This window comes from Bos indicus, chromosome 18, assembly GCF_029378745.1.
Source record: "Bos indicus isolate NIAB-ARS_2022 breed Sahiwal x Tharparkar chromosome 18, NIAB-ARS_B.indTharparkar_mat_pri_1.0, whole genome shotgun sequence".
Lineage (NCBI taxonomy): Eukaryota > Metazoa > Chordata > Mammalia > Artiodactyla > Bovidae > Bos > Bos indicus.
This window is the reverse complement of record NC_091777.1, coordinates 64,081,615-64,107,695: the sequence shown is the minus strand read 5'-3', so window position 1 is coordinate 64,107,695 and position 26,081 is coordinate 64,081,615. Positions and strand designations below refer to the sequence as shown.

Genomic DNA, 26,081 nt, shown 5'->3' with positions numbered 1-26,081 from the left:
TTGAGCTAAGACCTCAACTGATAGATTGATCATTTGTCCTCTCGCAGACTCCGTTTGCCCATCTATAAAATGGACTCTCAGAAGTAAACTATAGATGAGGACTGATGCACTCCGCTTTAGCTGGGCTGCAGCAGGACTGGAAGTTACTCCTCCGGAACGACGTTCTGAGAAAAGCGAACCTTGGCAGGTGCGCCGAAGACAGGCTTGCGTTTAAACCCACAGCGCCGCCTCCTTTTCTACAGCCTTCAGCACTGACCGCTGTTCTGCAATACTGCGCACGCGCTGACTCAGCCGGTGGAGGCTTGCGGGTCGGGACTACAACTCCCAGAGTGCTCCGCGCCGCCACCGCCTCGGATAGCCGTTCGGCGCCACTGCGCAAGCGCGGACTCAGGCTGCGGGGCCCGTGCCCAGGGACCACAACTCCCAGAGTGCCCCGCGCCCTCGCCACCGCCGAGACCAAGATGGCTGAGAGTAAGTTCGGGTTCTGCCGGCGCGTGAAGCTGGTTCTAGGAGCCCCGGGTGGTGCAGGGGTTAGGGCAACGCGGAGCCCCTATGGAGCCAGTGGGGTCCGGGCCGGAAAGGGGTGCGGAGGTTACGAGGGGGCTCCTCCGGGGCGGTGTTGACGGAAGAGGAATAGAGGTCACCGGGGACATCAAGTGCGAGGGTGACCCTCCTCACCCATCCTTACAGGAGTCGCAGCCTTCCTCAAGAATGTCTGGGCCAAGGAACCGGTGCTAGTGGCATCCTTCGCCATTGCGGGCCTCGGTGCGTGAGTGTCCCTGGTGCGAACGTGCATGACCCCCAACTGGCGTCCCAGCTTTACCTTCCATCCTGTAGAGGTCTCATGGCTCCCCGCCCATCATTCCATCCAGTACCCCGAGCCCCGACCCTCGCCCTCAACATCCCGTGTCCGCCCATCATTCCATCCTGTACCCCGAGCCGCGACCCTCGCCCTCAACATCCCGTGTCCCTCACACCCCATCATTCCATCCTGTATCCCCAGCCCCGACCCTCGCCCTCAACATCCCGTGTCCGCCCATCATTCCATCCTGTACCCCGAGCCCCGACCCTCGCCCTCAACATTTCGTGTACCCGCTAGTGTGCCAATACCCCAACCCCTAATATTCTGACCCCTCCACCACCCCATCGCGCCGCACCCCATCCGCACCCACCCAAGAATTCTGTAATCCCTTGAAAGAAGTTCTCAATCCTAGGTACCCATTATAAATACCTAACCCCTTAAAAAAAAAAAAAAGTGTGGAGAAGGAAATGGCAGCCCACTCCAGTACCCTTGCCTGGAAAATCCCATGGACAGAGGAGCCTGGTAGGCTACAGTCCATGGGTTCGCAAAGAGTCGGACACGACTGAGCGAGGTCACTTTCACTTTCCTCACCTCCTACTCTTCTCTGTCTAAAAGAAACTGGCATTCAGACCCAGATAAGATGATACGCTGGGGCACTAGCCTGCCATCTTCTAGGACGCCTAGTTTTGCAAATAAAATTGTATTCCTTGCTTCAAAAAAAAAAAAAATAATAATGATCGCCTCACCCCCCCACCAGACTCTGAATTGAGTTGGCGGTGGGTGGAGGTGGAGCTCGGGAATCTGGTATCTCCTGAAAATTCTCTGGTGACTCTGACGTGTCTCCCGGATGGAGAACCTCAGCCCTGGAGCTGGACTGCTCAGACTTTCAGGGGTGGGAGTGGGGCTCTCATTAAAACACAGGCTCTGATTCAGTAGGTCTGGGAGGGGCTAGGGCAGTTGCACTAAGTTCCCAGGCCTTGTCAGTAGCGCTGGTGGGCAGGCCCCACACTGGGGGAGGTTCGGGACCACAGTTGTCCGGCCTGGCAGCCACGGCCCACATCGGCCCTAGAGCTCTTGCAATGGGGCTGGTATGAATTGAGATGGGCCGTGTAACGCTCGTGTAAAGTACGTGCTGAATTTCAAAGACTTCCTATAACAAAAAGTATATACCCATTTTTTTTCCACGTTGATATATTGAAGTAATATTTTGCATATACCTGGTTCATTTTTTAAATTTGTGCCTTTTAATTTTACTGTGGCTATTCAGTTCAGTTGCTCAGTCGTGTCTCTTTGCGACCCCATGGACTGCAGCATGCCAGGCCTCCCTGCCCATGTAAATTGCATCGCTGGTTCTTACATTCCTGCCTGACAGTGCTGGCCTGGAACACTCCTTTATATGCCCTGCCCCACCTCCCTGTGACTCCCAGCTCCCACCCCAGAGGGACTGTGGTTTCTCAATGATTGTTCTTTGAACCTCCCCCTCTTCCTTAGTTTGTAACAGTTCATGATGCCTCTGGAAGATTCCCAAGACACCCCCTGACCCATACCCCCAATATGCTCCATGACTCATGCGCTCCTTCCGTGACCACCCCCTTCTTCCCTCCTGTGCCCTCCAGGTCCCACGTGTCTGTAAGTACTTGGCTTTCACCCAACCTCTGAAAAGTGTTATACACCCTTCTGCTGACGTATGGGGCTCCCAGGGTGCCAAGCGGCCTCCTGGAGGTGAACCCCTGCTCCCCTCCCCTTCACGGACCTGACCCCCATTTGGCCAAAGCTCAGCTTCTGTCTGCGGGGGTCTCCTCCTTCCCCCAGGCCTCATGCCTGTTGTCTCTCCACAGCTGTAATCCTGCCCACACTCAGCCCCTACACCAAGTACTCGCTCATGATCAACCGGGCCACACCCTACAACTACCCAGGTGAGTGAGGCCTGGCTGTGCGGGGCGGTGGGGGGGGGGGGGGGCAGTAATGGGCAGGCGCGTCCTCCACAGGGCTCCAAGATTCTGCAGTGCACGCTGGACTCTGTCCTTTCATCCTCAGTAGATGGAATCCACGTGCCATCGAGTTCACTTCTTTTTTAAAATGTATCTGGCTGCTCCGGGTTTTAGTTGCGGTACCCGAGATGGTCAGCTTCACTGCAGCAACGTGGGATCTAGTTCCCTGACAGGGTCGCACCTGGGCCCCTGCCTTGGGAGCACCGCGTCTTAGCCCCTGGGCCACCGGGGAGCTCCCTCCTGTCTGGTTTTGCACTTTGTGAGTTGCTGTGGTGCTTTCAGATTTATGTCCTTGTCTGGGTTCCCAGCCTCTGTTGCTTTCCCAACTGCTGACTTTCTGGGTGTCCGCCTCTCCAGGCCTGTCCTGCTTCCTCATGTCTGTTGGGTCTTGCTCTGGGGCTCCTTTCTGTGTCCATCGTTCTGGTTTTTCACGTCTCTAGGTCTCTATCTCCCTGCTTCCCTACATCTCTTACTCTCTGACCCTTGGTGGTGGTACTTGAGTCGTTAAGTCTTGTCTGACTCTTGTGACTCCACGGACCATAGCCTGCCAGGCCCCTCTGTCCATGGGATTTCCCAGGCAAGAATGTTGGAGTGGGCTGCCATTTTCTCCTCCAGGGCATCTCCCTGACCCAGGGATCAAACCCCGTCTCCTGCATTGCAGACAGATCCTTTGCCCCTGAGCCCCCAGGGAAGCCCTCTCTGACCCTTACTTTCTCATCTCTCTCCTGGGGTCCTGTCTCCCTGTCTGAATGTAAGCTGACAGGCCAGCCCTTCTCTGGGGGCCCTGGTGATCTGCTGGTCTCAGCGGCCCCCTCCTGTCCACAGTGCCCCTCCGAGACGACGGGAACATGCCCGACGTGCCCAGCCACCCCCAGGACCCCCAGGGCCCAAGCCTGGAGTGGCTGAAGAGACTGTGAACGCCTCTGTTAACAGGGAGCAGCCCCCGCCCCAATGGCCCCAATAAATGCGTGAAAACCACCCCGAGCCTGAGTGTGTGTGGGCAGCAGCCAAGGCGAGAGTGGGGGCTAGTTTATTGGGGGGGAGTGAGTTAGTCAAAGGGGGGGCTGGCTAGGGTGGGGTAGGGCAGCAGTTTGTCTGGCCCCCGAGAAACCCAGCTTGAGTCGAGGGCCTCGTCCGCTTCAAAGCCAAAGTCTTCCTCAACCTTGATCTGGGGGAGATGAGAGTGGGGCGTGAGGAGGCCCTGGCCCGACGGCCCACAGGAGGTGGGCCCATACACGTGTCCCCGTACATGCTCCCCAGAGCTGCCCCCACCCCCTCTCCCTGCTCTGCTGCCAGCCCGCCCGGGTATCTGTCCTTCTCCCCAGAACCTCCTCCACGTCTTCCTTCTCCACCCCCACCTGGCATTTTCCAGCTCTTTCTCCTTCCCAGGCCAGCCTCACCCCTTTCCTCCTCCTTGCAAGGCCCTCTCTCCCCAGCCGTCCCAGCCTGGCCTTTCCCTGCTTCCCCTGTGGCCCCCGCTCCCCCTGCACCCCTCTCCCTTCCCCCCAGCCCCCCTCACCGGGGCCAGTTCCGGGGTCAGCGCAGCCCCGACTCGCCGGGTGTCGCGGGGTGCTCGCCGCCTCTTCCTCCCGCTGGGCCCCTCACCGGGGGCCGGGCTGCCTGGCTCCGGGGGTGCGGGCGTCCTCCGAGGTGGGGACAGCCCCTCTTTATCTGGAGGCTCGTTCTCTGCATTGCCGGGGGTGGGGGCATCTGTGCCCTGGCTGCCCTCATCCTGGCAGACGGGAGAGGGGGCAGGTGAAGGCCATGTCCCGGGCTCCAGGCCCGCCTACCTGCCCGCAACCCCAGCTCACCTCCAGCACGATGGTGAACTGGCTGGAGCGGTAGTCATCGCCGTAGGAGTCCAGCACTCTCATGAGGAACCTGCAGAGAAGCCGTCAGGGGAGCCGCTTTACCTTCTGCCCGGCAGGCGGGAAGGGGATGCAGCGCAGCTCTGACCCTGAAGATCTGAGACACCCGGATGCCCAGTGGACTCGGGGCAGGACAGGGGGACCTCTGCACCTCAGCTCCTGCTCTGGAACCCCGGGGTGTGACCCCCGCACCGGGGCAGCCTGCAGACAGTGGCACAGTAGCTCACGATGGTGCCACAGGCCCGGTGGGGTGTCGACTCAGTAACTGGTCAAACATACATTGTCATTTTCATTGGTAGCTAGGAGGCGGGCCCAGGGCCCTTACTCATGACCCTGCCTTCTCTTCCTGCTCTCTGCTCCCACAAGCTTTTTGGTTTTCTGTCTCTTCTGAGCTCTGACCAGATGGTCCCCATAAGCCAGCGCCTGGGCGGAGCCTCTTCCATGCACCTCTCCTCTCAGCACATGGCAGCTGCTCTTGAGGCTGTCGGCTACAGAAGCCTCTGCCACCTGTCCTCTCCTCGGGCACCTGGCATGCATTGAGAGTGAGTGACTGACGCGCGGAAATGGTCGATTCTGCTTATTTTTATTTAGTTGCGCTGAAAATCAGAACCAAATGGTTACCCGGCATGTGAAATGAGGCTCGTGTGACTGAGGGAGTGAATTTTTAATTTCACTTCTTAATGAACTTGGTCGGTTACCACTAACCATGAGAGTGGCAAGGGCCACCGCGGAGCTACTTCACGTTTTTCACTTCACGTGAATTAATTCGAAGAGTTCATGCCCCGAGGGCTCCCATTCAGTTCTCAGCAGCCTGTGATCCGGGCATTACCCTCCCTTGATGGTGGCCTAGTGCTCAGACAAGGGTGTGGCTGGCCTGGAGGCACCCAGGACCAGGTCCTCCAGGACCAGGGCTCAAGGCTGGGTCTGTGACCCTCGGGCTGGTCTCTTGCACTCCGCCCACCCCATTCATTGGGGGCACACCCGCCGCCCCAGGCCTGGGACTCAGCTTGCTGCCCAGGCCCGACCGGAGATGGTGGGGACAGAGGCTGAGACGTGAGACGCAGGCCCCAAGGGTGTTACCTCCGTTCCTGCTGGAGTCTCCGAGTTATTCTCTGCACCTGGTGGAGCCTGTTCAGGACCCGCTCGTTCACCTGCGGGGAGGTGGAGAAAGCACACGTCAGCCGGGCTCTGAGATCAGCACGGTGAGTGGGGCCCCTGGGCACCAGGGATACTGGCCGGGGCCTCCAGGGCCCGTGTGTGTGCCGCTTCCCTGCTCACTGCCTCTCCTGTTCCACTGCCTGGTCCACTCCGCTCACACTCGAGTCCCCTGGCACGGGCCAGGCCTGGGGGCACTCAGCGCCTGGTGTCTGTGAGGCTCACTTCCTTCAGACTGTGCTCAGGGACCTCCCTGAAGGTCCAGAGGTTAGACTCTGCACTTCCATGGCAGGGGGCACAGGTTCGATCCCTGCTCAGGGAACTAAGATCCCACGTGCCTCACAATGTGGCCAAAAAAAAGAAAAACACCTGCGTCAAAGGCCCCCTGCTTAGGCCTCCCCCACTTCCCACGCCAGAGCCCCAGGTCCGCCCCACTCAGCTCCGCTTTTCCGCCGCCTTCCAGCCTCTGTCTCTACTCAGTGTCCTCAGTGTCTCCGCCGCCAGCACAGAAGCTCCAATGGGCTGAGGTCTGTGCCCCTGTCCCCAGGGCCTGGAGCAGAGCCTGGCAGGGGGGTGCTCCCTAAACCCTGCCAACCAGAGGACTTGTTCACAGAGTGATAGTGTTTCAAGGACTCCAAACCAGGAGACAGGCTGGAGATTAGGGCAGGAGGTGGCTGCTTTAGGTAGGGCCGTCACGGGAGATGCGTGGACTGGACTGCTCCTGGGTCAGAAGGACCTAGGTTCGAATACCAAGCTGCCCTTCTCAGCTGTGTGGCCTTGGGTAAGTTCTTAACCTCTCTGAGTCTCAAGTTTCTGCACTGGTCAAAGAGTAATAACGTAACTTACTCCTGGTTGGGGTTGGGCTAAGAGCAGAGGTTCAAGCGCAGCTCCGTTTGAGCAAATGGTGAGTCTCTCTGGAACCCAGCATCCAGCTGTTAAACAGGGCTCGGGATACCTGCTGCTGCTTGGGGGGAGGGCAGGGGGCCATGGGCTGAAGGTTCCCAGCCTGGCATAGAGTGGGTGTTCTCGGGAGAGTGCTCACTCTGCCAGCGCCACCCTTGCACTGAAAGACTCTGAACAGAAGGACACAAGGAGCCTTGAAATCACTGGGAGAGAAAAGAGTCTCGTGGTCGTGGAGAGAAGAGAGGTTGAGGGGAGCTGAAGGATGGAGCGGAGCCGAAAGCCTCCTGGTCAGAAATATTCCCAGGTGGCCCAGCAGTCAAGAACCCGCCTGCCAACGCAGGAGACGTGGGTTCGATCCCCGGGTTGGGAAGATCTCCTGGACGAGGGCACAGCAACCCACTCCAGTATTCTGCCTAGAGAATCCCATGGACAGAGCCTGGCGGACTACAGCCCATGAGGTCACAGAGACTTGGACACGACTGAGCAACTAAACAACAACAATAATAAAAATAAATGGATCTGGTTTATATATATTATGTGTACTTATATTAGGTATCATGCCAGACATCCTGGAATGTGAAGTCAAGTGGGCCTTAGCATCACTACGCACAAAGCTAGTGGAGGTGATGGAATTCCAGTTGAGCTATTTCAAATCCTGGAAGATGATGCTGTGAAAGTGCTGCACTCAATATGCCAGCTGCTGCTGCTAAGTCGCTTCAGTCGTGTCCGACTCTGTGCAACCCCATAGACAGCAGCCCACCAGGCTCCCCCATCCCTGGGATTCTCTAGGCAAGAATACTGGAGTGGGTTGCCATTTCCTTCTCCAGTGCATGCCAGCAAATTTGGAAAGCTCAGCAGTGGCCACAGGACTGGAAAAGGTCAGTTTTCATTCCAATCCCAAAGAAAGACAGTGCCAAAGAATGCTCAAACTACTGCACAGTTGCAATCATCTCACACGCTAGTAAAGTAATGCTCAAAATTCTCCAAGCCAGGCTTCAGCAATACATTAACCATGAACTTCCAGATGTTAAGGCTGGCTTTAGAAAAGGCAGAGGAACCAGAGATCAAATTGCCAACATTCGCTGAATCATCAAAAAAGCAAGAGAGTTCCAGAAAAACATCTATTTCTCCTTTATTGACTATGCCAAAGCCTTTGACTGTGTGGATCACAATAAACTGGAAAATTCTGAAAGAGATGGGAATACCAGACCATCTGACCTGCCTCTTGAGAAACCTATATGCAGGTCAGGAAGCAACAGTTAGAACTGGACATGGAACAGACTGGTTCCAAATAGGAAAAGGAGTACGTCAAGGCTGCATATTGACACCCTGCTTATTTAACTTATATACAGAGTACATCATGAGAAACGCTGGGCTGGAAGAAGCACAAGCTGGAATCAAGATTGCTGGGAGAAATATCAATAACCTCAGATACGCAGATGACACCACCCTTATGGCAGAAAGTGAAGAGGAACTAAAAAGCCTCTTGATGAAAGTGAAAGAGGAGAGTGAAAAAGTTGGCTTAAAGGTCAACATTCAGAAAACTAAGATCATGGCATCTGGTCCCATCACTTCATGGGGAATAGATGGGGAAACAGTGTCAGACTTTATTTTTGGGGGCCCCAGAATCACTGCAGATGGTGACTGCAGCCATGAAATTAAAAGATGCTTACTCCTTGGAAGGAACATTATGACCAACCTAGATAGCATATTAAAATGCAGAGGCATTACTTTGCCAACAAAGGTCTGTCTAATCAAGGCTATGGTTTTTCCAGTGGTCATGTATGGATGTGAGAGTTGGACTGTGAAGAAAGCTGAGTGCTGAAGAATTGATGCTTTTGAACTGTGGTGTTGGAGAAGACTTCTGAGAGTCCCTTGGACTGCAAGGAGAGCCAACCAGTCCATTCTAAAGGAGATCAGTCCTGGGTGTTCTTTGGAAGGACTGATGCTGAAGCTGAAACTGCAGTACTTTGGCCACCTCATGCGAAGAGTTGACTCATTGCAAAAGATTCTGATGCTGGGAGGGATTGGGGGCAGGAAGAGAAGGGGATGACAGAGGATGAGATGGCTAGATGGCATCACCGACTCAATGGACATGAGTTTGAATAAACTCCAAGAGTTGGTGATGGACAGGGAGGCCTGGCATGCGGCAGTTCGTGGGGTCACAAAGAGGCGGACACGACTGAGGGACTGAACTGAACTGAACTGAATACTTGTATTAGGGCTTCCCTGGTGGCTCAGCTGGTAAAGAATCCGCCTGCAATGTGGGAGACCTGGGTTGGATCCCTGGGTTGGGAAGATCCCCTGAAGAAGGGAAAGGCAACCCACTCCAGTATTCTGGCCTGGAGAATTCCATGGACTGTATAGTCCATGGGGTCGCAAAGAGTAGGACATGACTGAGCGACTTTCACTCACTCACTCATACTTACATTACCAACTTCCTATATACACACATACATAAAACCATGTTACAAAGAGTACTTCTAGGAATGTCTGGTAACTGCTGGTGGGGCGCATTTGTCTTGTGTGTCTTCTGCGTATTTATGAAGGACTGGGACTGCTGGCCACAGGGTATGCATAGGTTCAACCTTCGTGCACTTCAGAGGAATGTATGTAATTTAATGTCCAGAGCTGACCCTGCTCCAAGCACTTCCACTGGTCCTGCTGCCTTCAGCCTGGCCTTCAAATCCCCTCCCCCAACATCCCCATCAAACCAAGTGCCTCTCCAGTCCTGAGCAAGCCCTGTGCTAGTGAAGTTCCCAACGTACTTCTCCAGCTTGCCGTGCTCCTGCTTACCCTAAGCCTCGGCTCAAACCTCACTCCCCTGTTAGTTCTCTGTCATCCCTGCCTCCTCTTCTCCTCTGCTCCTACCCGAGTGCAGGCCTCCTCCTCTCCTGCCTGGGCCACTACACTAGCTGCCCCCCTCTTCCAGAACTCACCCAACACCACTGTCATAGGCTGCATTTTTGTTGTTTAATTGCTAAGTCGTGTCCGACTCTTTGTCCCCAAAAAGTGGTGTGTTGGAGTCCTAATTCCCAGGACCTCAGAATGTGGCCTTATTTGGACACAAGCTCTTCGCAAAGGTAATCAGGCTAAATGAGGCTATTATAGAGTGGGTCCTAATCCAGTATGGCGGGACAGTCACACACACACAGAGCACAGGAAGAACGCCATGTGATTCTGAAAGCCGAGATCGACAAGCCAAGGAACGTGAAAGATCCCCAGCAAGCCACTGGAAGCCAGGGAGGGTGCCCAGAACAGATAGCAGATTCTCGCTCACAGCTCTCAGGGTGAACCAACACTCCTGACACCTCAATCCCGGACTTCTAGTCTCCAGACCCTGTGACAGTACATTTCTGTTACTGAGCCACCCGTCTGTGGTTCTTGATACAGCAGCCCTAGCAAATGAGTCCAACCAAAGACAGACAGTCTTTCAAACACCCGGACCTGACCCTGTTCCTTCCTATCTGAAACCTTTTGATCGCTCCCTTTACTCTCAAAAAAGAAAAAAATCCAAACTTCTTGCTATCATGTTCATGGCCTTTCAAGATCTGGGCCCGGCTTCCTACTCCATACTCATTCTCACCAAGGAGGCTAACGCAGTGATTCAGCAGAAAGAACCTGAGTCTTGGCAAAGGCTGTGGGGATGGAGGAAGAGCTGAGAGAGATCGGAGAGGCAGAACGGACAGGACCTGAGTAAATGATGTCAGGGGTGTGAGATCTGAAAAGTCAGATCAGTGGGTTAGCAGTGAGCTGCTTTGTGCTGTCAAATGAAGCTCCTAGAGGAGACAGCCCTCCAAGGTGCCTTGCAGGGTGCCGGACACACTCTAGGTGCTAAATAATGAATGAATGAGTAGACGGAAGGTTCATTTACCTGGGCAAGGAAAGCTGGGTACCTAGACAGGCAGACACTGGGAAGGATTACTAACTCAGGCCAGAGGAGCCCCAAAGAGGGGGATCCACACTCACCTACCTGCTCGATCTCCCGGCAGCGCCGACCCAGCGCCTGGTACTTCCTGCGATTTAGTTCCCTCTGGCGCCGCCGACGGCCCCGGGCTGCCTCTTCCTCTTCATCTCGCTCCCGGAGCCCGGAGCCGCCCAGACCCCCGGACACAAACTCCACTTCGGTCTCAAGCTCGCTCTCCAGGATGTGACCACCGAAGAGCGGAGGCAGCGCCAACTCCGAGCCTGGCGGCGCCGAGAACTCCTCGAAGCCCACGGCGGCCATGGTCCTGTAAGGTCGGGGGGGCTCAGGGACCCCGACGCCCCGTCTCCTAATCCCTCCTCGTTGAGGCCTTGGAAGGAGTCCAGGCCCCTAGCCCACCCCTTTCCAGGATTCAGAAGTCCAGGCTCCCAGCCCACCCCTTCCCAGAATCCAGATCTCTTCACTGGACAGCTTAAGCCCCAACCCTTCACCCAGACCCAGGGGTCCCGGCCTCCGCCAGACCCGCAGCCTTCTGCCTCAGGATGCATCCTGCTCGAGTACGGACCCCTGACCCTAAGCTAAGGAACTGCACCCCCGCGTCAGTCCTCAGCGCAGACTGCTATCAGGCAGCTACAATGTCTCTTGAGATTCGAAGTTTTCCTCAAAATCACTCACCCCTCTCTCTGCTCCAGTTCCATCTCTCCTGCTCGGGGAGCCCCAGGCCCCAGAACTTCCAACCTCGGCAATCTCCGTAGGTTAAGTGGTTCGCAAAACTACCCGTCCCGTCAGGCTACGCGGCTCCAACATCCGGGACTCTGCCGCCACGCCTTCTGGGAGCGGTAGTTTCCTATTTCCGGTTCCGCTCCGTAACCCTTCCACCTCCACCCGACTCCCGGCTTAAATTAAGCCTTGTTTTCTCATTGAACGCCTCCACCGTTCGTCTCAGTTGCCCTTTATTCTTATCCTGACACCCTGTCGCGAGGCTGCGGCGAGTCTGTTTATCGGGCTCAGTTCACAGCGGGCCGCGAGCTGGATAAGGCGCCTCTCCTTTCGGCCTGCTCACCCCTTCTCCGCCTAGCTTCAGGTGCTAATAAAGTTGTTCCAAACGCTTCAGGAAAGACGCGGGGCGGTGGCCAATCAAAGCGCAGCTTTTGCCTCGACGAGGGCGCGAGGGTGAGACGTCATCAGTGAGCGTCGAGCGCTGTTTGGAAGCTATCTTCCTAGAGACCGTGGTGTGAGGAGGGAAGAGGTGAGCGTGATGGAGACGGGGGAAGAGCTAGAGGTCGGATTCCCGGGCCGGGGGGGGAGGGGAGGGAGTGAAAGTGAAAGTCGCTCAGTCGTGTCCGACTCTTTGCGACCCCATGGACTGTAGTCTACCACACTCCTCCGTCCATGGGATTTTCCAGGCAGGGGTACTGGAGTGGGTTGCCATTTCCTTCTCCAGAGGATCTTCCCAACCCAGGGATCGAACCCAGGTCTCCCGCATTGTAGGCAGATGCTTTACCATCTGAGCCACCAGGGAAGTCCCTGGGCCTGGGGGGAGGAAGTATCCAAAGAGAAAGGCGGGCATTCGTAGACCGACTACCCAAGGGTCTCAGAGCGCCTTCAGGGTTACATCTCTGGGGTTTTAGCGGGAGCAGGAAAACCGTTCCTGGGTGTCTTAGTGCTTTGCGTGGTGGTGCCTGGAGAAACAGGTTTAATCAAATCATTACTTGAATAAGTAATGTGTGATGCGCCTTAGGGTACACACAGGGCGTGTGCTGTGTGTATTACCAAGCAAGCTATCTACTCTGGAGCTGGAATAGAAGACGAGAACTGAAGATAAGGAGGTGTTGAGCTGGTAAAAAAGGGAGGGTATGAAGACCTAAAGCGAGGGGAAGAAGTGGGTAAGAGAAAGAAATGTGAGGACTCGTGGGGTATAGGGGATAGGGGCAGAGGCTGAGGCTAGGAAGGTGGGCTGGTGTCAGGCGAGGTCGTGACACCTACTCCGTGCCAGGTGCTAAGCTGGGCGCTGAAAATGGACACGGTCTCTGTTTTCATGGAACTCTTAGCTTAATAGGGAAGGTGGACATCAAACAAAATGTCAGAAGTTTAGAGAATTTCAAGTGTTGAAGTAAACAAACTGGTTCATAAATTGTATAGCAACAGAATAGGATTCAGTCTTGGAGTCAGGGAAGATCCACGCTGCAAGAAATATTGTTTGTGTCCCTGCGTTAGGAATGAAAAAAATAATATATTCAGAGACTGGAGAAAGAAAACCAGACGTGGTTAGCATAAGGATTTAAGTCACTTATTCATTCCTTTGCCCAGTATATCTTGAATACCTACCATATGCTAGATGTTTTGTTAGGTGGTGGAGATACAGGAAACAGACAGATCCGGGCCAATGGCAGCGTAAGCACCAAGTGCTCACCACTGGACCGCTGGGGAACTCCCTGAAGCTTTTTTGAAACTTTATCTTTTTTTTTTTTTTTTGGAGTATAGTTGATTGACAGTGTTGTGTTTCTGTTTTATTGGCCCAGCTGCAGGGCATGTGGGGTCTTGGTTCCCTGACCAGGGATCACACCCACTCCCCCTGCAGTGTCTGCTCAGAGTCTCAACCACTGTCAGTCCCTCTTTTCCCTTATAGATTATTAGAAGATACTCAGTAGAGTCCCCTGTGCTATACAGCGTGTCTTTGTTGGTTACCTATTTTCTGTATAGTAGCATGTATATGATACATATGTCTTACTGAAAAAGAACGGGAGGAAGGAGCAATTTCTTATTTAAAAAAAAAAAAAAAGCACTGGGGAGGACAGAGTGAGGGGATTGTACCTTGTAGAATGGTGCTTTGCGTGGGCTTTACAAAAACAGTCTGTACAGCTCCCCCGGCTGGATGAGGTGCTGCTCCGTGCCTGAGGTGATTGGCCTTCAGGCTCTGGACATTTTAGGCCCTGCCTGGCTGTCCTGACATCTGAGGAGACCATTATTTCAGGATATCTATCACCCATTTGGGGCCCAGCTATTGGTGGGGTGGGGCCTCTGCAATGGGTGGAAGAAAAGGAGGATGTAAGAAGAGGTCGTATCTCATTAAGAGGAGGGGGTGTGCTTTTTCCTAATAAGTCTTAGAGACATTGGTGTGAGGCTGTGCGGTGTCTTGTCCAGTGAAGTGAGGCTGGGAAGGGTGAGCTGTGACTGGAGACCACCTGGTTCTGGGAGGTGGCTTTGCACTCAGCAGGTGTTTGTTGAGCATCTGTGATGTGCCAGGCACCGTTAGGAGCCAGAGAGCAAAGGAAATGAACGTACCTTGTCCCTGCGGTGCCTGCGTGCAAGTGGGGTTGATCAAGAAGGACCAGGGCCTTCTGGCCGGGGGAGCCCCACTCCCCATAGTGAGGGGGAGCCCTGCCCTTCCTCCCTACAGGCCTCAGGATGTCTCTGGCTGATGAGCTCCTGGCCGACCTCGAGGAGGCAGCAGAAGAGGAGGAGGGAGGAAGCTATGGGGAGGAGGAGGAGGAGCCAGCCATCGAGGATGTGCAGGAGGAGACCCAGCTGGATCTTTCCGGGGACTCAGTCAAGAGCATCGCCAAGCTGTGGGACAGCAAGATGGTAAGCGGAGGTCCCAGGCATGCCGATGCGGGCAGCAGCCCCCTTTTCCTGGTGGGACCTGGGCTCTGACTCTGCTCTCCTCCCCGCACAGTTTGCCGAGATCATGATGAAGATTGAGGAGTACATCAGCAAGCAGGCCAAAGCTTCAGAAGGTGCCTTCTCCCCTTCCACTCGTGACAATACTGTCGCCACTGTCGTGATCAGAGCGTGAAGAGACAGGAACAGACTGGAGGAAGAGCTGTACCAGGAGAGGGAGCCGTGGGCCAGGCACCCCAGGGTGCAGCTTAGGGAACAGACACAGTGCTGGTTCTCCCCACCCTCGAGCTTCCAGCCTTTCAGGAGCCCTCAGACATTATTCTGGGGAGTATGGCTTCTAGTCCTCAGGGAGCCCCGAGAGGGTTTAGTTCCAGGGAGAGATAAGGTCAAATCTAGACTGGCCGGGATGGAAAGACGGGAGGTTTGCAGACATGCAGACCTGTTCCCTAGTTTCTTCTTCAGCCCCTCTGTGCCCCGCTCCAGCCACATCCCTGGCCTCACCCAGCTGGGACCTGGGAAGGGGTGGGTGCTTAGACACACACCCATACCAAGCTATTTCTCGTCCCCACAGTGATGGGACCGGTGGAGGCGGCCCCTGAGTATCGGGTCATCGTAGATGCCAACAACCTAACAGTAGAGATCGAGAATGAGCTCAGTGAGTACCGGGAAGGGCAACCAGTGAAGATCGAGAACGAGCTGAGTGAGCACTGGGAGGGCAAGCAGAAACAGCCCTGCCTGGTGTCCCCCACAGCCTCTCCCGTCCCCATTTGAGGGGCGGGCAGGATCCCAGGCCACCGTCCCTGCTGGCCTTGCCCAGGGTCTTGCCCCTAAGCCCCTGTATTAGCTCAAACATAGGTTCAGCTACTGAACAGAATGGTGACATGAGAAGGAAGTTTATTTTCCTCTCATGGGAAAGTCTGGATGAGGAGCCCAGGCTGTCTGAGTCTTACTGATCTGTCACCTGTTTCGTGGTACAAAGTGACTACCTACCTCCAGCCATCACCTCTACATCCCCATCAGCAAAAAAAAATCAGGAGAGAAGAGGAGGAGGGCACATTTTTTCCTTTAAAAGAGTGACCTGGAAGTTGCCCGTGTGACTTGCTCTCACGCCTTATGGACCAGAACTGATCTACACGGCCGCAGCCAGCAGTAGGGGCAGCCTTTGTGCTGTGTGTCTGTGAACCCAGCTGCCAGGAGGGGCTCCCTCACTGCAGGACGAAGGGCAGATGGGTGCTGGGGGAGCCCGCGGCATCTGCCTGCCCCTCATCAGGCTCCTGCCCGCCCTGTGCCCCCAGACATCATCCACAAGTTCATCCGGGATAAGTACTCAAAGCGATTCCCCGAGCTGGAGTCCCTGGTCCCCAACGCCCTGGATTACATCCGCACCGTCAAGGTGAGTGCAGAGGAGGGGCCCCCAGCCACCACGCCTGTTGAGAGCGCCCTGCTCTTGGACCCTCTGGGTCTGAGCTGGGGGGTCACTCAGCTCTAGGCCAGAGGCAGGATGGGAACAGGGAGCAGAGATTGGGGGAAGCCAAGACCCCAAGATGGCAACAGGCCCTGGAGTGTTCAGGGAGAGGGAAGAGGCAGGTGTAAGACGTCATCAAGTCAATCTGGCCCCCGAGGCTCTGGGTCTGAGGGGAAGGTCCCTACGGGAGGGTCAGGCATGTGAAGGTGGGACACCACCCAGCACCCAGGCTCCCTCGAGAGTCGAGCAGATGGGGGTGGGGAGGAGACGCGGTCAGACCGCACTCGGAGTGGACACGGGCAGCAGGCCTGTGGCGGCAGCCAGTCCTCCGCAGGTGGACTGTCTGCTTCCGGGTGAGCCCATCTGGGGCAGACAGTGCAGATGCTTTGAGCCGCGGGGTTGTGGGAACTAGGGGTAGACGGGGGCGGCCACTGTCCCTGCAGGAGAGGTTCTAGAGCCTCCTGAATCCCCGGGCCTCCCCCCCTTACCCCCTCCTCCCCCAGGAGCTGGGCAACAGCCTGGACAAATGCAAGAACAATGAGAACCTGCAGCAGATCCTGACCAACGCCACCATCATGGTCGTCAGCGTCACTGCCTCCACCACCCAGGGGTGCGTACCCAGCAGGCCCATCTGACGGCTGTTGGTCGTGGGGCCCCCGCGGCACGGGTATCGGGGTCAGGAGGACTGGTCCCTGCACTGCCACGTGTTCGCCAAGCACCTCCTGCAAGCCGGGCTCTGGGCCCGGGGTCCCCGGCAGTGGGAAGCCAGCCTCCCCCCAGAGCCTGTGGTCCTGAGGGGTGCGGCGGAGGGCAGGCCTGTAATTAGAAGTGGCATCCCCTAACGAGGGGCACGCGGGGTCTCCCCCTGCCCCTCAGTGTCTGTGGCGGGCCTGAGAGAAGGGCAGAGGCGTATCACCCCACAGCAGGGCTCTGACCGGACAAGCCGTGAATGGGCAGGGTCGACGGCAGCTGGTGACGGTGCTCCTGGGGAGCAGCTGGACAGGGGCCTGGCTGGTCGGCAAGGCCAGGCCTGCAGGGTCCAGGGAGCTGAAGGGAGCGTTTCAGAAAGAGGGAACACCTGCGAAGAGCCCGGCTGCAGCCTGGCCTGGGCCAGCTTGCCTCCCCCGGGCAGAGAAGGGAAAGCGGCAGGGATGTGCCGCCACGGGCTGCTTCGCTTCCAGGCCTCGGGGCTGGCGGGGAGGGTGGGGCCCCTCAGCACTCAGGACAGGACCCCCGGAGGTCAGGGTCATTCGGTGTGCCCCAGCTGCACCCCCACCCTGCAGGCAGCAGCTGTCGGAGGAGGAGCTGGAGCGGCTGGAGGAGGCCTGCGACATGGCGCTGGAGCTCAACGCCTCCAAGCACCGCATCTACGAGTACGTGGAGTCGCGGATGTCCTTCATCGCCCCCAACCTCTCCATCATCATCGGGGCCTCCACCGCCGCCAAGATCATGGGTGAGGCCGGGCCCTGCACCCGTGACTTCGGGGAGGCCTGTCCCTTTCTTGCGAATCGGGGGGTGTTCTACACGTCCTGGGGCCCAGCACGCGGCCACCACCCCCACCTGCTTGTCTGTCCGGAGATCGCAGACCAGTGTGGCGGCCGGCAGAGCTGGGGCCCGGCAGCTGCAGGGGCGGTGGGGCATGGCCAGTGGGGGGGCCGGGGACCCGGGGCTGCCTGGTGATGGGTCAGCTCTCTGCGCCCCAGGGTTCCCCGCAAGACGGGGGTGCTGGTCCTGGCAGCGTGATAGGAATAGAGTGCATCCGTTCCTCCTCGGGGCTCTCTGCGGCTGCAGAGCGCCCCCCACCGCCTCCCCCAGGCACCTGGTCCTTTCAGCCAAGGAACACTTCAGGGCACATGTGTGATAAAGCAGCGTGTCAGTCACCGCAGGCGGGGCTTCGACGGCGAGATCTGTCCTCGGGATAGACTGGCACTGGGTGTTGGGGTGGGGTGCTTCCGCGGCCTCACCTCGGGGGTGGACGGCCCCTGCTCGCGTGTCCTCTCCTGGTCACCCCGTGTCCCGGTCTCCTCCTCCCATCAGGGCACCTGTCCTCAAGGTTGGGGGTCCAGCCTGGGACATCGTCTCACCTGGCTCACCCCTGTAAAGGCCCTGTCTCCAGATTCTAAAATGTTGGGGGCTTAGGACTTCAGCAAGTGAATTTGTGGGGGACACAGTTCTGTCCGTGAGGCAGGCGTGTGCAGGATTGCGGAAAGGATGAACTCCTGCTTCCCCCACTGCCCACCACCTCTGACCTCACATCTTTGGGCAAACCATGTCACGCGCCTTGGTTTCCACCCTGGAGACCAGCGGGGGTGTTGCCCGCACCTGCAGGCCACGTGGCTTCCCAGACACGGGTCAGGTTCCTTGTGCGCCAGGGGCTCACTGTGCAGCCTCCGGCACGTTGCTTCGCCTCTCGGAGCCCCTCTGAATCCCCCCAAGATGGGACACGTTGATGCTCCCTGGCGGGGCCCCCTCAGAGCTGCAGCCGGAAACTCTTGTGAAGGTGCAGTGCTCAGCGGACCCCCCTGCCATCCCACTGATGCCTGCCCCCCTCCTGCCTCAGGGGTGGCCGGCGGCCTGACCAACCTCTCCAAGATGCCCGCCTGCAACATCATGCTGCTTGGGGCGCAGCGCAAGACACTGTCGGGCTTCTCGTCTACCTCGGTGCTGCCCCACACCGGCTACATCTACCACAGTGACATCGTGCAGTCCCTGCCCCCGGTGAGCGCCCCCTAGGTCCCCGGGTCACTGCTGGCGGCAGGCGTCGGGAGCCAGAGGGCGGGCCGCACAGGGGGGTGCAAGGAGGCCGGAGCGATGGGCTGGCCTGGGGTTCCGCCAGTGCCACCCACCTGCCGGGCACGGAGCCTGAGCTCCGAGCCTCAGTCTCTCCGTCTGTACGTGGGCGAACTGGACCTGGTTCGTCTGCAGACGGGAGAGGAGGTGGAAAAAGACCCCAGTGACGATCACTGGTTACTGTGACGCATCAGTGCAGGCCCACAGCCGCAGTGGAGGTGGAGGCTGCCGTGCAGAGAGGGCGGCAAGGTGGCAGTTCTGGGAAGCGTGGGCTCTGAGGCTCCTGCCTCACTCTGACCTGCTTCCTTGTCTGTTGCCCCAGGATCTGCGGCGGAAAGCCGCCCGGCTGGTGGCCGCCAAGTGTACTCTGGCAGCTCGCGTGGACAGCTTCCACGAGAGCACGGAGGGGAAGGTGAGGGCGTCATCGGCGTCCTCGTGGCTTGTCTGTGGTCTATCTGTGGCCTGTCTGTCGTCCATCGAGGAGCGCAGTCATCAGAAGACGCCCCTGCACGGGGACTCACAGGGTTGGGGGGCGGGGGTGTCGTCAGGCCCCACCCAGAGCGGCGTCCCCTCCCCCACACTGCCATGATGATGGCCTCAAGTGCAGTGGCCCAAAGGGACACGGGTTTGTGGTCTTAGAGTCCTGTAGGTCAGAAGCCCACGGGGGTTCCCCGAGCTGAAGCTGCGGTGCTGGCTGAGTTTGCTCCTCCGGAGGCTTGAGCTCGGGAGGGCCGCTCCTGGCCGTTTCCAGCTTCCTAGGGCCACCGCGCCCCCTGCTCGGGGCCCCTGCGTCCATCTTCAGAGCCAGCACAGCATCTGCATGCTCTCCCTGCTCTGCCCCTGCCTGCACTTCTTCTCTGACCCTTTAAGGCCCCGGTGATCCCACTGGGATCCCACACACACCACTAAGCTCTCATTCCCCGTTTCGAGATCCCCAACCCAGTCACACCTGCAGAGCTCCGCTTGTCAGGTAGTGATGAGCTCACAGGAACCAGTTGGTAGTAGACACCCTAGGGCGGGGGAGGAACGTCTCTGCTGCATCGGGGTGACTGGACACCTTGGGGTGGGGGAGGAACTTCTCTGCTGCACCGGGGTCTGTCTGGACACCCTGGGGCAGGGGAGGAACTTCTTTGCCGCAGCGGAGTGTCTCTCTGGACACCCTGGGGTGGGGGAGGAACGTCTTAGCTGCATCGGGGTCTCTGGACACCCTGGGGTGGGGGAGGAACTTCTTTGCCGCACCAGGTCTGTCTCCTGTGCCAGCTCTGCCCCTAAGCTGGTATTTATCCCGTCAGCCTATCTTCCTGGGTAGGCCTGTTCTGTGACAGGAGACGTGTCCATCCCGTGCAGTATGGTTTTCCAGGCACCCAGCCTGGCACAGTGTTTGGGCCTCTCTGACCACGGGATACAGCAGTGACCCAGCCAGACAAAAGTCCTACCCTGTGGCTTCTCCACTCTGGCTGTGGGCGGGCGGTGATGGGGAGACACACGCTGGTCAATATGCAGGGCATCCAGGGTGCTGAGTAGAGACGGTGGGGAGAGGAGGTCATGGAGGTGCCGAGGGAGCTTAGACTGATGAACCTGGAAGGCGGGAGGGCTGCTCTGAGGAGGTGAGGGTTTAATGTGGACCTGCGAGCAGAGAGCAGGCGAGTCCCATGGACACTGGGGGATGGGGTCTGAAGCAGTCGGATGGTCAGCGCCAGGCTGGAGCCCAGCGAGCCCCGGGGAGGGGGAGCTGGTGGGACAGGGTGTGTCACGTTGAGCCTGTGCACCCTGGGGAGAGCCTGGCTCCTCAGAGGAGCTGATGGGGGCCAACTGGGGTCCTTCCTGAAGGAAGAGCCCAGAGGGATTCTCAGGTGTGGCGGTCTCCAGGGCATCCCCCTTACTGACCTGAGAGGAGCTGGGGCGGGGTCAGGCCAGGCCTATGGAAGCTGCTGCCGGACCCCAGCCCACACTCCGCAGGTGGGCTACGAGCTGAAGGACGAGATTGAGCGCAAGTTTGACAAGTGGCAGGAGCCGCCTCCCGTGAAGCAGGTGAAGCCACTGCCTGCGCCCCTTGATGGGCAGCGCAAGAAGAGAGGCGGCCGCAGGTGGGGCCCGGGGACCAGGCGGGGCGGGAAGGGCTGAGGCCCCCCTTCCCGGCTGACCCCCCTGGTCCGCCCCAGGTACCGCAAGATGAAGGAGCGGCTGGGGCTGACAGAGATCCGGAAGCAGGCCAACCGCATGAGCTTCGGAGAGGTCACACCCCCCTACCTCGCGCCCCTGCATCCCCTCCACTCCTATGGCCATGGCAACACCTCAGCCTCTTCCCTGGTCCCCTGGCTTCCACTCTCTCCCAGCCCCAGAGGGATCTCCGTGACCGCACAGGCCCCCAGGCTCACCCCCCACCTTCCCCACCCCACCACCCTGCTGTCCAGGGCTTCCCAGGCACCACCCCTGCCAGGCCTTTGCTACCTAAGCATCACCCCGCTGGTCCTGCCGGAACTAGCTCGCGTGTCATCAGTGAAAACTGTTTCGGTTCTTCACACGGCACAGACACACACACATTCCCCCTCAGCTCAAGCAGTAGTAACAGGACCCGTGCTCCTCACCGGGGCCCCAGCAAGGCTCCCTGCGCTCGGGGCCCAGGCAGTCCCGGGTGGGTTGGAGCCCTGGGCTGACTGAGGGGCGGCTGACACCTGGATGTCTCCCCTCCACCAGATCGAGGAGGACGCCTACCAGGAGGACCTGGGTTTCAGCCTGGGCCACCTGGGCAAGTCGGGCAGCGGGCGGGTGCGGCAGACGCAGGTGAACGAGGCCACCAAAGCCAGGATTTCCAAGACGTTGCAGGTGCGGGCTGGGTCCCGGGGATGGGGGCGGGGCCTGGGGTACGGGGTCAGGCACGGGTGTGCAGACCCAGGCCACAGCCCTGAGCGCCCTGCCCTCCCCGCAGCGGACCCTGCAGAAACAGAGCGTGGTGTACGGTGGGAAGTCCACCATCCGCGACCGCTCGTCGGGAACCGCCTCCAGCGTGGCCTTCACCCCACTCCAGGTACTGGCTCTCTGGGGGCAGCAGGCCCGGGGAAGGCCATGTTCCCCCATCCTGGGCTGCTGCTTCCTTACGTGCCCCACTTTGGGGCTGCCATTGGTTTGGGCGGGGGGCTCCAAGAAGCCCCTGAGGTTGAATCGGGATTCCCAGCACACGGCGAGGTTTGCAGGGACCACTGAGTCTCTGTGGCCCTGAGCAGGCCCAGCCGCTCCCACCCGAGGGATGCCTGCTGAATTCCGGGGGCACTGTCGCAGGCGCTGAGGTGGACAGACACACACCAGGGAGTTCTGGCCTCTAGGAGTTTATCTCAGGGGTCAGACAAGTAAGATACATAGTGTGTCGGGAGGTGGAGAGTGCTGGGGATGAAAGGACTAGGGAGACGGAGCCTCCAGAGGCAGCCTCAGCGAGATGCGAATCCCCGGGTGTGAGACACTTGAATCAACGCCGGCCACGCATCAGACCCCCAGAGCAGGTCGTTAAGTCCTAGCTGGGGCTGCGGGCAAACTTCTTACTTCTTGGACTCGGTGTCCTCATTCAGGAACTGAACGGGATCAGCCTTTCTCACACGGTGGTGTATTTAAAATCGCCTGGGGAACTTGTTACAAATTCAGGGATCTAGGTCCTCCCGGCTCGCCTCACCCCCAGAACCACAGAGGATCTCCCAGGGTAGGGGAGACCTGGGGGTTGGCATGCCCTCCGCATGCTTGCCCAGAACCCCAGGCCCATCAGGAAGGGCTGTGGGCCCCTGACACGCCACAATTCCCTCACTGGGAGGCTGTTAGAGACCAGGCCGTCTCCCCACCCCGCCCCATGTCCCTCCCCTGCCCAGGGCCTGGAGATTGTGAACCCACAAGCAGCAGAGAAGAAGGTGGCGGAGGCCAACCAGAAGTACTTCTCCAGCATGGCCGAGTTCCTCAAGGTCAAGGGCGAGAAGAGCGGCATCACGTCCACCTGAGGGGGGTGCCCGGCCATCACTGGCCGGAGGGACACGGGGGCCCCCCCCAAGGGGGTCGGGGCCCAGAGGGCCTGGGGCTGCCAGCAGGGAGCAGCGCCCCAGGCCAGCCGCTGTGGCGTGACGGCCAGTGAGGCCTGGGAGGAGCTGGCCCCCGTGTGGAGCTCGCCGCCCCCTCTGCAGACACACAGCCAGGCCTCACCACGCGTCGTCTTTAACTGGGAAAGGAGGTATCTTTGGAATGGACGTAATTAAAAGCACGTTATCAGGATCCAGTCTTGGCGAGTGAGCGTTTGTCAGCCACCTGGGTGGCTGAGGAGTCAGCGCTCTGGGGTCTGGTGAGCAGAGCTTGGGCTCCGCAGAACCCAGGTCCACCCTGGGCCTGTCACCTCCTCCTCGTGCGGTTCCGGGGCGAGGGGCGCCCTGTCCATCTCCAGGCCCCTTCGAGAACCGCGCTCATTCTGAGGCTCCAGCTTCCAGCACAGGCCACCTGGGTGCTTGCGGCATTTGGACGGTTGGTCTCCACCCTGCAGGCCTCCCCACTCACATCGCCAGGCGCACCCGTGGGGACACAGAGATGCTCAGGAAGCACTCAGCACCGGGCTCAGCCTCAGGGCCCCGTCATGGGGGCACTGTTGTTACTCCAGTGTTGGCTGAGGACTTCCCGCTCCCACCCTGGTGCGCCAAGCCCTGCTTGTGCAGGGCAGACAGGCGCCCTGCCCTGGGGGGCACCCAGCACTATGAAAGCACCTGCCAGGTAAGGAGAGTGCTGTGCCTCCAGGGGCCGCCTGCTCTGCGCTGGGAGCTGGCTTCAGAGCTACTTGCTGACCTGTGAGGTCAGCCATCCTCAGCCACCCTGGAGGAGCAGCCCCACGGGGAGCCAGGCCTCTCCAGCTCACAGTGTCTCCTTGGGCCTCTCTCCAGCTCATTGGGTCTTGGCTGAAATCTCTCTCCACGGGGCTCCCCCGTCACCACTCGGGGCTCTGTGTGTCTCTGGACCCCAGTCTCCCCCTCATCCCAGGGGTACTCTTCCTCTCCCTCACGTGAAAGAGTGTGCACACCTGGGAGGTTCTTTCTGAAGGCAGATAACCCCAGGCCACAGAACTGTCTTCCCAGACTTACCCTGGATCTGTGTAGATCAGCCTTGCTTGAAAGTGACGACCTCTGCTGACCTCTGCCTGTGGGTCTGCCAGGGAAGGGCCACCTGTCAGAGTCCCCGCCCCGGCCACACTGAACCGTTGAACCAGTGGACAGGGGCACGGAGATGGAGTCTCAAGGAATCCCAGTCACCTGGCCTGACAGTCCCGCATCCTCTTAGAACAGTTTCTCCAGGTTTAGTATGCTTCAGGATCACCTGGAAGGAGTTTGATTCAGCTGGTCTATGTGTATGTGTGTGTTTTTAGTCTCTCAGTCATGTCCGACTCTTTGTGACCCCATGGGCTGTAGCCCGCTAGGCTCCTTTATCTGTGGGATATCCCAGAATACTGGAGTGGGTGACCATTACCTTCACCAGGGGATCTTCCCCCCTCAGGGATCGAACCTGCGTCTCCTGCACTGACAGATGATTCTTTCCTGCTGAGCTGCCAGGGAAGCACACAGTCTATGGTGGGGCTCAAACACATGCCTTTTTAACAACTTCCCAGGTGGTGTTTATTGCTGCCAATGCAGGGACTAACATTTTGAAAACTACTACTCTAGAAAGTTCTCTACCAGATTAGCAGCATGTTCGAATCATCTTCAGAGTCAATTACCATGTCTGGTTCCCATCCCAAGAAACTCTTGATTTAATCGGTCTAGGGCAAGGCCTGAGTATCTGAATTGTTTTAAGCCCCCAGGTGCTTCTAATGTGCAGCCAAATTTGAGAACCATTGCCCTAGACCCTTGCTACTCAAAGTGTGAACGGTTGGGCCATCACCATCACCTGGGAATCTTAGAAAGCAGGGCCTGGGACCTCCTGAATCAGAATTTGCATTTGACAAACCCCCAAGGGATTTTTAAGCCATCTTAAAAATATTACTCTATCCAGGGACCACATGTTGAATAACAAGACTGTTATGGATCAATAACTCTTCAACTCTAGTGATCAACCAAGAAGTTTGTAGAAATAGAGATCCCTAGGCTTCACTCCCCAGGCCTGGGTGATCCTGAAAGCAGTGCCTGCCTTGCCAAAGGTGATTCCAGTGTTCTCACCTGCATCTCCCCTGGAGTTCCTTAGTTTCCTCCTCCTAGAGGAGCTGGGCAGACCTGACTTCCCATCTCCACTGTGTGGCCCAGGGCAAATGCCTCCTGGTTTGCAGAAGCACCGGTACCTAGCAAGTCTTAACCACAAGTCATTCCCCGTATTCATCCATGTATTCATTCAGCAAATGGTCTACTGAGAGAGGAGAAGACTCAAATCATTAGGAAAAGGATGGCATACTCGCAAAAGTAGGTTCTAATGAACAGGGCTCATGGGACCGCTCAGAACGGGAGGTCAGGGAAGTTTTCCCTCCAAGAGAAGACCACCGAGCTGAGATGTGAAGGACCAGTAGGCGACAATCATGGTGGGGGGAGGTGCGCGGGGGGGCGGGGGACGGAATCCCATCTGTACCTTCTGCGGCGTCCTCACGACAACAAGCGAACGGAGGTGCGGAGGAGACTTACTGTCCCACAATCACGTCACCATTCAGAGGAAGGCCAAAAACTCCATGCCACTTCCCAACCAGTGCAGCTATGCGTGATGTCAGTGACTTGGGGCATTATCTTCTGCTTCCTTTTCTTCCTTCCTCTGAGTTTCAAAGATGGGCCGTGCAACTGAGAGACCGGTCCGCCTGGCCAAGACACAAGGCAGGCGGAAGGATGCGCGCTGGTCCCAAGCTTGCCTGCGATGCCCGGTTTCACACGCTTACAGGAGCGGGTACCGCCCACTCGTCACATCGTTGGACGGACAGAAATGAACGACAGCCGGGCCCACGAAGGGGAAGGGGTGGACGCTCTTGCCTGGCTCCGCCCTGGGGCTGCCTTGATTGGCAGGTGCCTTCAACCTGGCCCCCGCTTTGAAGGCACCTGTCTGTTTCCGATTAGGTACGCGGCCTTTAACGCCCACTCTCCATGCCTTCCTCCGCTTTCCCCACCCACTCCTGGACCAGCCAATGACTGCAGGGCAGAATGTCCCCCCACGACCAATGGAAGACGGCTCCAAACTTGACGGACGACTTCCCGCCCCTGATCAGCCTAGCTCCTCCCTCCGACCAATTGGGTTACGAGAGGGGGGCGGGCATACCCAATCAGGGCGACACAGGCATCTGGATTGACGCACAAGTCCTCGCGCTGGCGTGTTGTGCCCCGAGGCGGGAGGAGGAGGCGGAGCGGGGAAGACAGCGTGAGCCAATCCTAGCAGCCCGCGGGGGAAGCCAATCGAACGCCGCGCCTTGCAGCGATTGTCCAATCACCGAGAGGGAGCCGGCCGCATCCCGAACAAGAACCAATAGAGCGAGCTCGACGGGCAAGAGCGACATGCGGCCGGAGCAATGATAGGCCTATATTCGGGGGTCGGGGGCGGGTCGGCGCCAGAGACGAGAAGAGAGGAGGGGAGGCCTCCTCCG

At 58.1% G+C, this 26,081-nt stretch overlaps 3 protein-coding genes and 1 long non-coding RNA gene across 8 annotated transcripts; 2 read left to right on the top strand and 2 right to left on the bottom strand.

Annotated features, from left to right (window-relative positions):
* Positions 1 to 89: 89 nt before the first annotated feature.
* NDUFA3 (NADH:ubiquinone oxidoreductase subunit A3) lies at positions 90 to 3,771 on the top strand. Of its 2 annotated transcripts, none has more exons than XM_019978600.2 (4): positions 90 to 471; positions 691 to 765; positions 2,641 to 2,718; positions 3,619 to 3,771. In XM_019978600.2, the coding sequence occupies exons 1-4, from the start codon at positions 105 to 107 to the stop codon at positions 3,708 to 3,710; spliced, it is 612 nt and encodes a 203-aa protein (XP_019834159.2). In that variant the 5' UTR covers positions 90 to 104; the 3' UTR covers positions 3,711 to 3,771. The 2 variants fall into 2 exon arrangements, with proteins under 2 accessions (XP_019834159.2, XP_070627966.1); XM_070771865.1 differs by lacking the exon at positions 3,619 to 3,771 and adding an exon at positions 2,908 to 3,604.
* A 36-nt stretch (positions 3,772 to 3,807) lies between these two features.
* On the bottom strand, positions 3,808 to 11,712 carry TFPT (TCF3 fusion partner). Its single transcript, XM_019978599.2, has 6 exons — positions 11,320 to 11,712; positions 10,693 to 10,951; positions 5,742 to 5,812; positions 4,605 to 4,674; positions 4,313 to 4,525; positions 3,808 to 3,961 (listed from the first exon to the last, which is right to left on the bottom strand). The coding sequence occupies exons 1-6, from the start codon at positions 11,340 to 11,342 to the stop codon at positions 3,842 to 3,844; spliced, it is 756 nt and encodes a 251-aa protein (XP_019834158.1). The 5' UTR covers positions 11,343 to 11,712; the 3' UTR covers positions 3,808 to 3,841.
* A 42-nt stretch (positions 11,713 to 11,754) lies between these two features.
* Positions 11,755 to 22,768, top strand: PRPF31 (pre-mRNA processing factor 31). Its single transcript, XM_019978583.2, has 14 exons — positions 11,755 to 11,893; positions 14,045 to 14,229; positions 14,321 to 14,381; positions 14,837 to 14,920; positions 15,561 to 15,658; positions 16,234 to 16,340; positions 17,014 to 17,183; positions 18,291 to 18,448; positions 18,843 to 18,932; positions 20,480 to 20,607; positions 20,683 to 20,755; positions 21,218 to 21,346; positions 21,450 to 21,548; positions 22,375 to 22,768. Exons 2-14 carry the CDS (start codon positions 14,053 to 14,055, stop codon positions 22,498 to 22,500), a joined length of 1,500 nt encoding a protein of 499 aa, XP_019834142.1. The 5' UTR covers positions 11,755 to 11,893; positions 14,045 to 14,052; the 3' UTR covers positions 22,501 to 22,768.
* Positions 21,831 to 25,906, bottom strand: LOC139177238 (uncharacterized). Of its 4 annotated transcripts, XR_011561729.1 has the most exons (4): positions 25,760 to 25,906; positions 24,688 to 25,307; positions 23,788 to 23,851; positions 21,831 to 23,683 (listed from the first exon to the last, which is right to left on the bottom strand). It is a non-coding gene; the product is annotated as an uncharacterized lncRNA (long non-coding RNA). The 4 variants fall into 4 exon arrangements; XR_011561728.1 differs by having other exon boundaries at positions 23,788 to 25,307; XR_011561727.1 differs by having other exon boundaries at positions 21,831 to 23,851.
* Positions 25,907 to 26,081: the final 175 nt, after the last annotated feature.

Bases quoted from the DNA above. Each gene is read 5' to 3' on its own strand.
- NDUFA3 (XM_019978600.2), top strand. From the start codon at position 105: ATGCACTCCGCTTTAGCTGGGCTGCAGCAGGACTGGAAGTTACTCCTC. The intron at 766-2,640 runs GTGCGTGAGTGT...GTCTCTCCACAG, and splicing joins CTTCGCCATTGCGGGCCTCG to CTGTAATCCTGCCCACACTC. The intron at 2,719-3,618 runs GTGAGTGAGGCC...TCCTGTCCACAG, and splicing joins CACACCCTACAACTACCCAG to TGCCCCTCCGAGACGACGGG.
- PRPF31 (XM_019978583.2), top strand. From the start codon at position 14,053: ATGTCTCTGGCTGATGAGCTCCTGGCCGACCTCGAGGAGGCAGCAGAA. The intron at 14,921-15,560 runs GTGAGTACCGGG...CTGTGCCCCCAG, and splicing joins AGAGATCGAGAATGAGCTCA to ACATCATCCACAAGTTCATC. The intron at 17,184-18,290 runs GTGAGGCCGGGC...CTCCTGCCTCAG, and splicing joins CACCGCCGCCAAGATCATGG to GGGTGGCCGGCGGCCTGACC.
- TFPT (XM_019978599.2), bottom strand. From the start codon at position 11,342: ATGGAACTGGAGCAGAGAGAGGG. The intron at 4,526-4,604 runs GTGAGCTGGGGT...CCCGTCTGCCAG, and splicing joins AGTTCACCATCGTGCTGGAG to GATGAGGGCAGCCAGGGCAC. The intron at 3,962-4,312 runs GTGAGGGGGGCT...CATCTCCCCCAG, and splicing joins TGACCCCGGAACTGGCCCCG to ATCAAGGTTGAGGAAGACTT.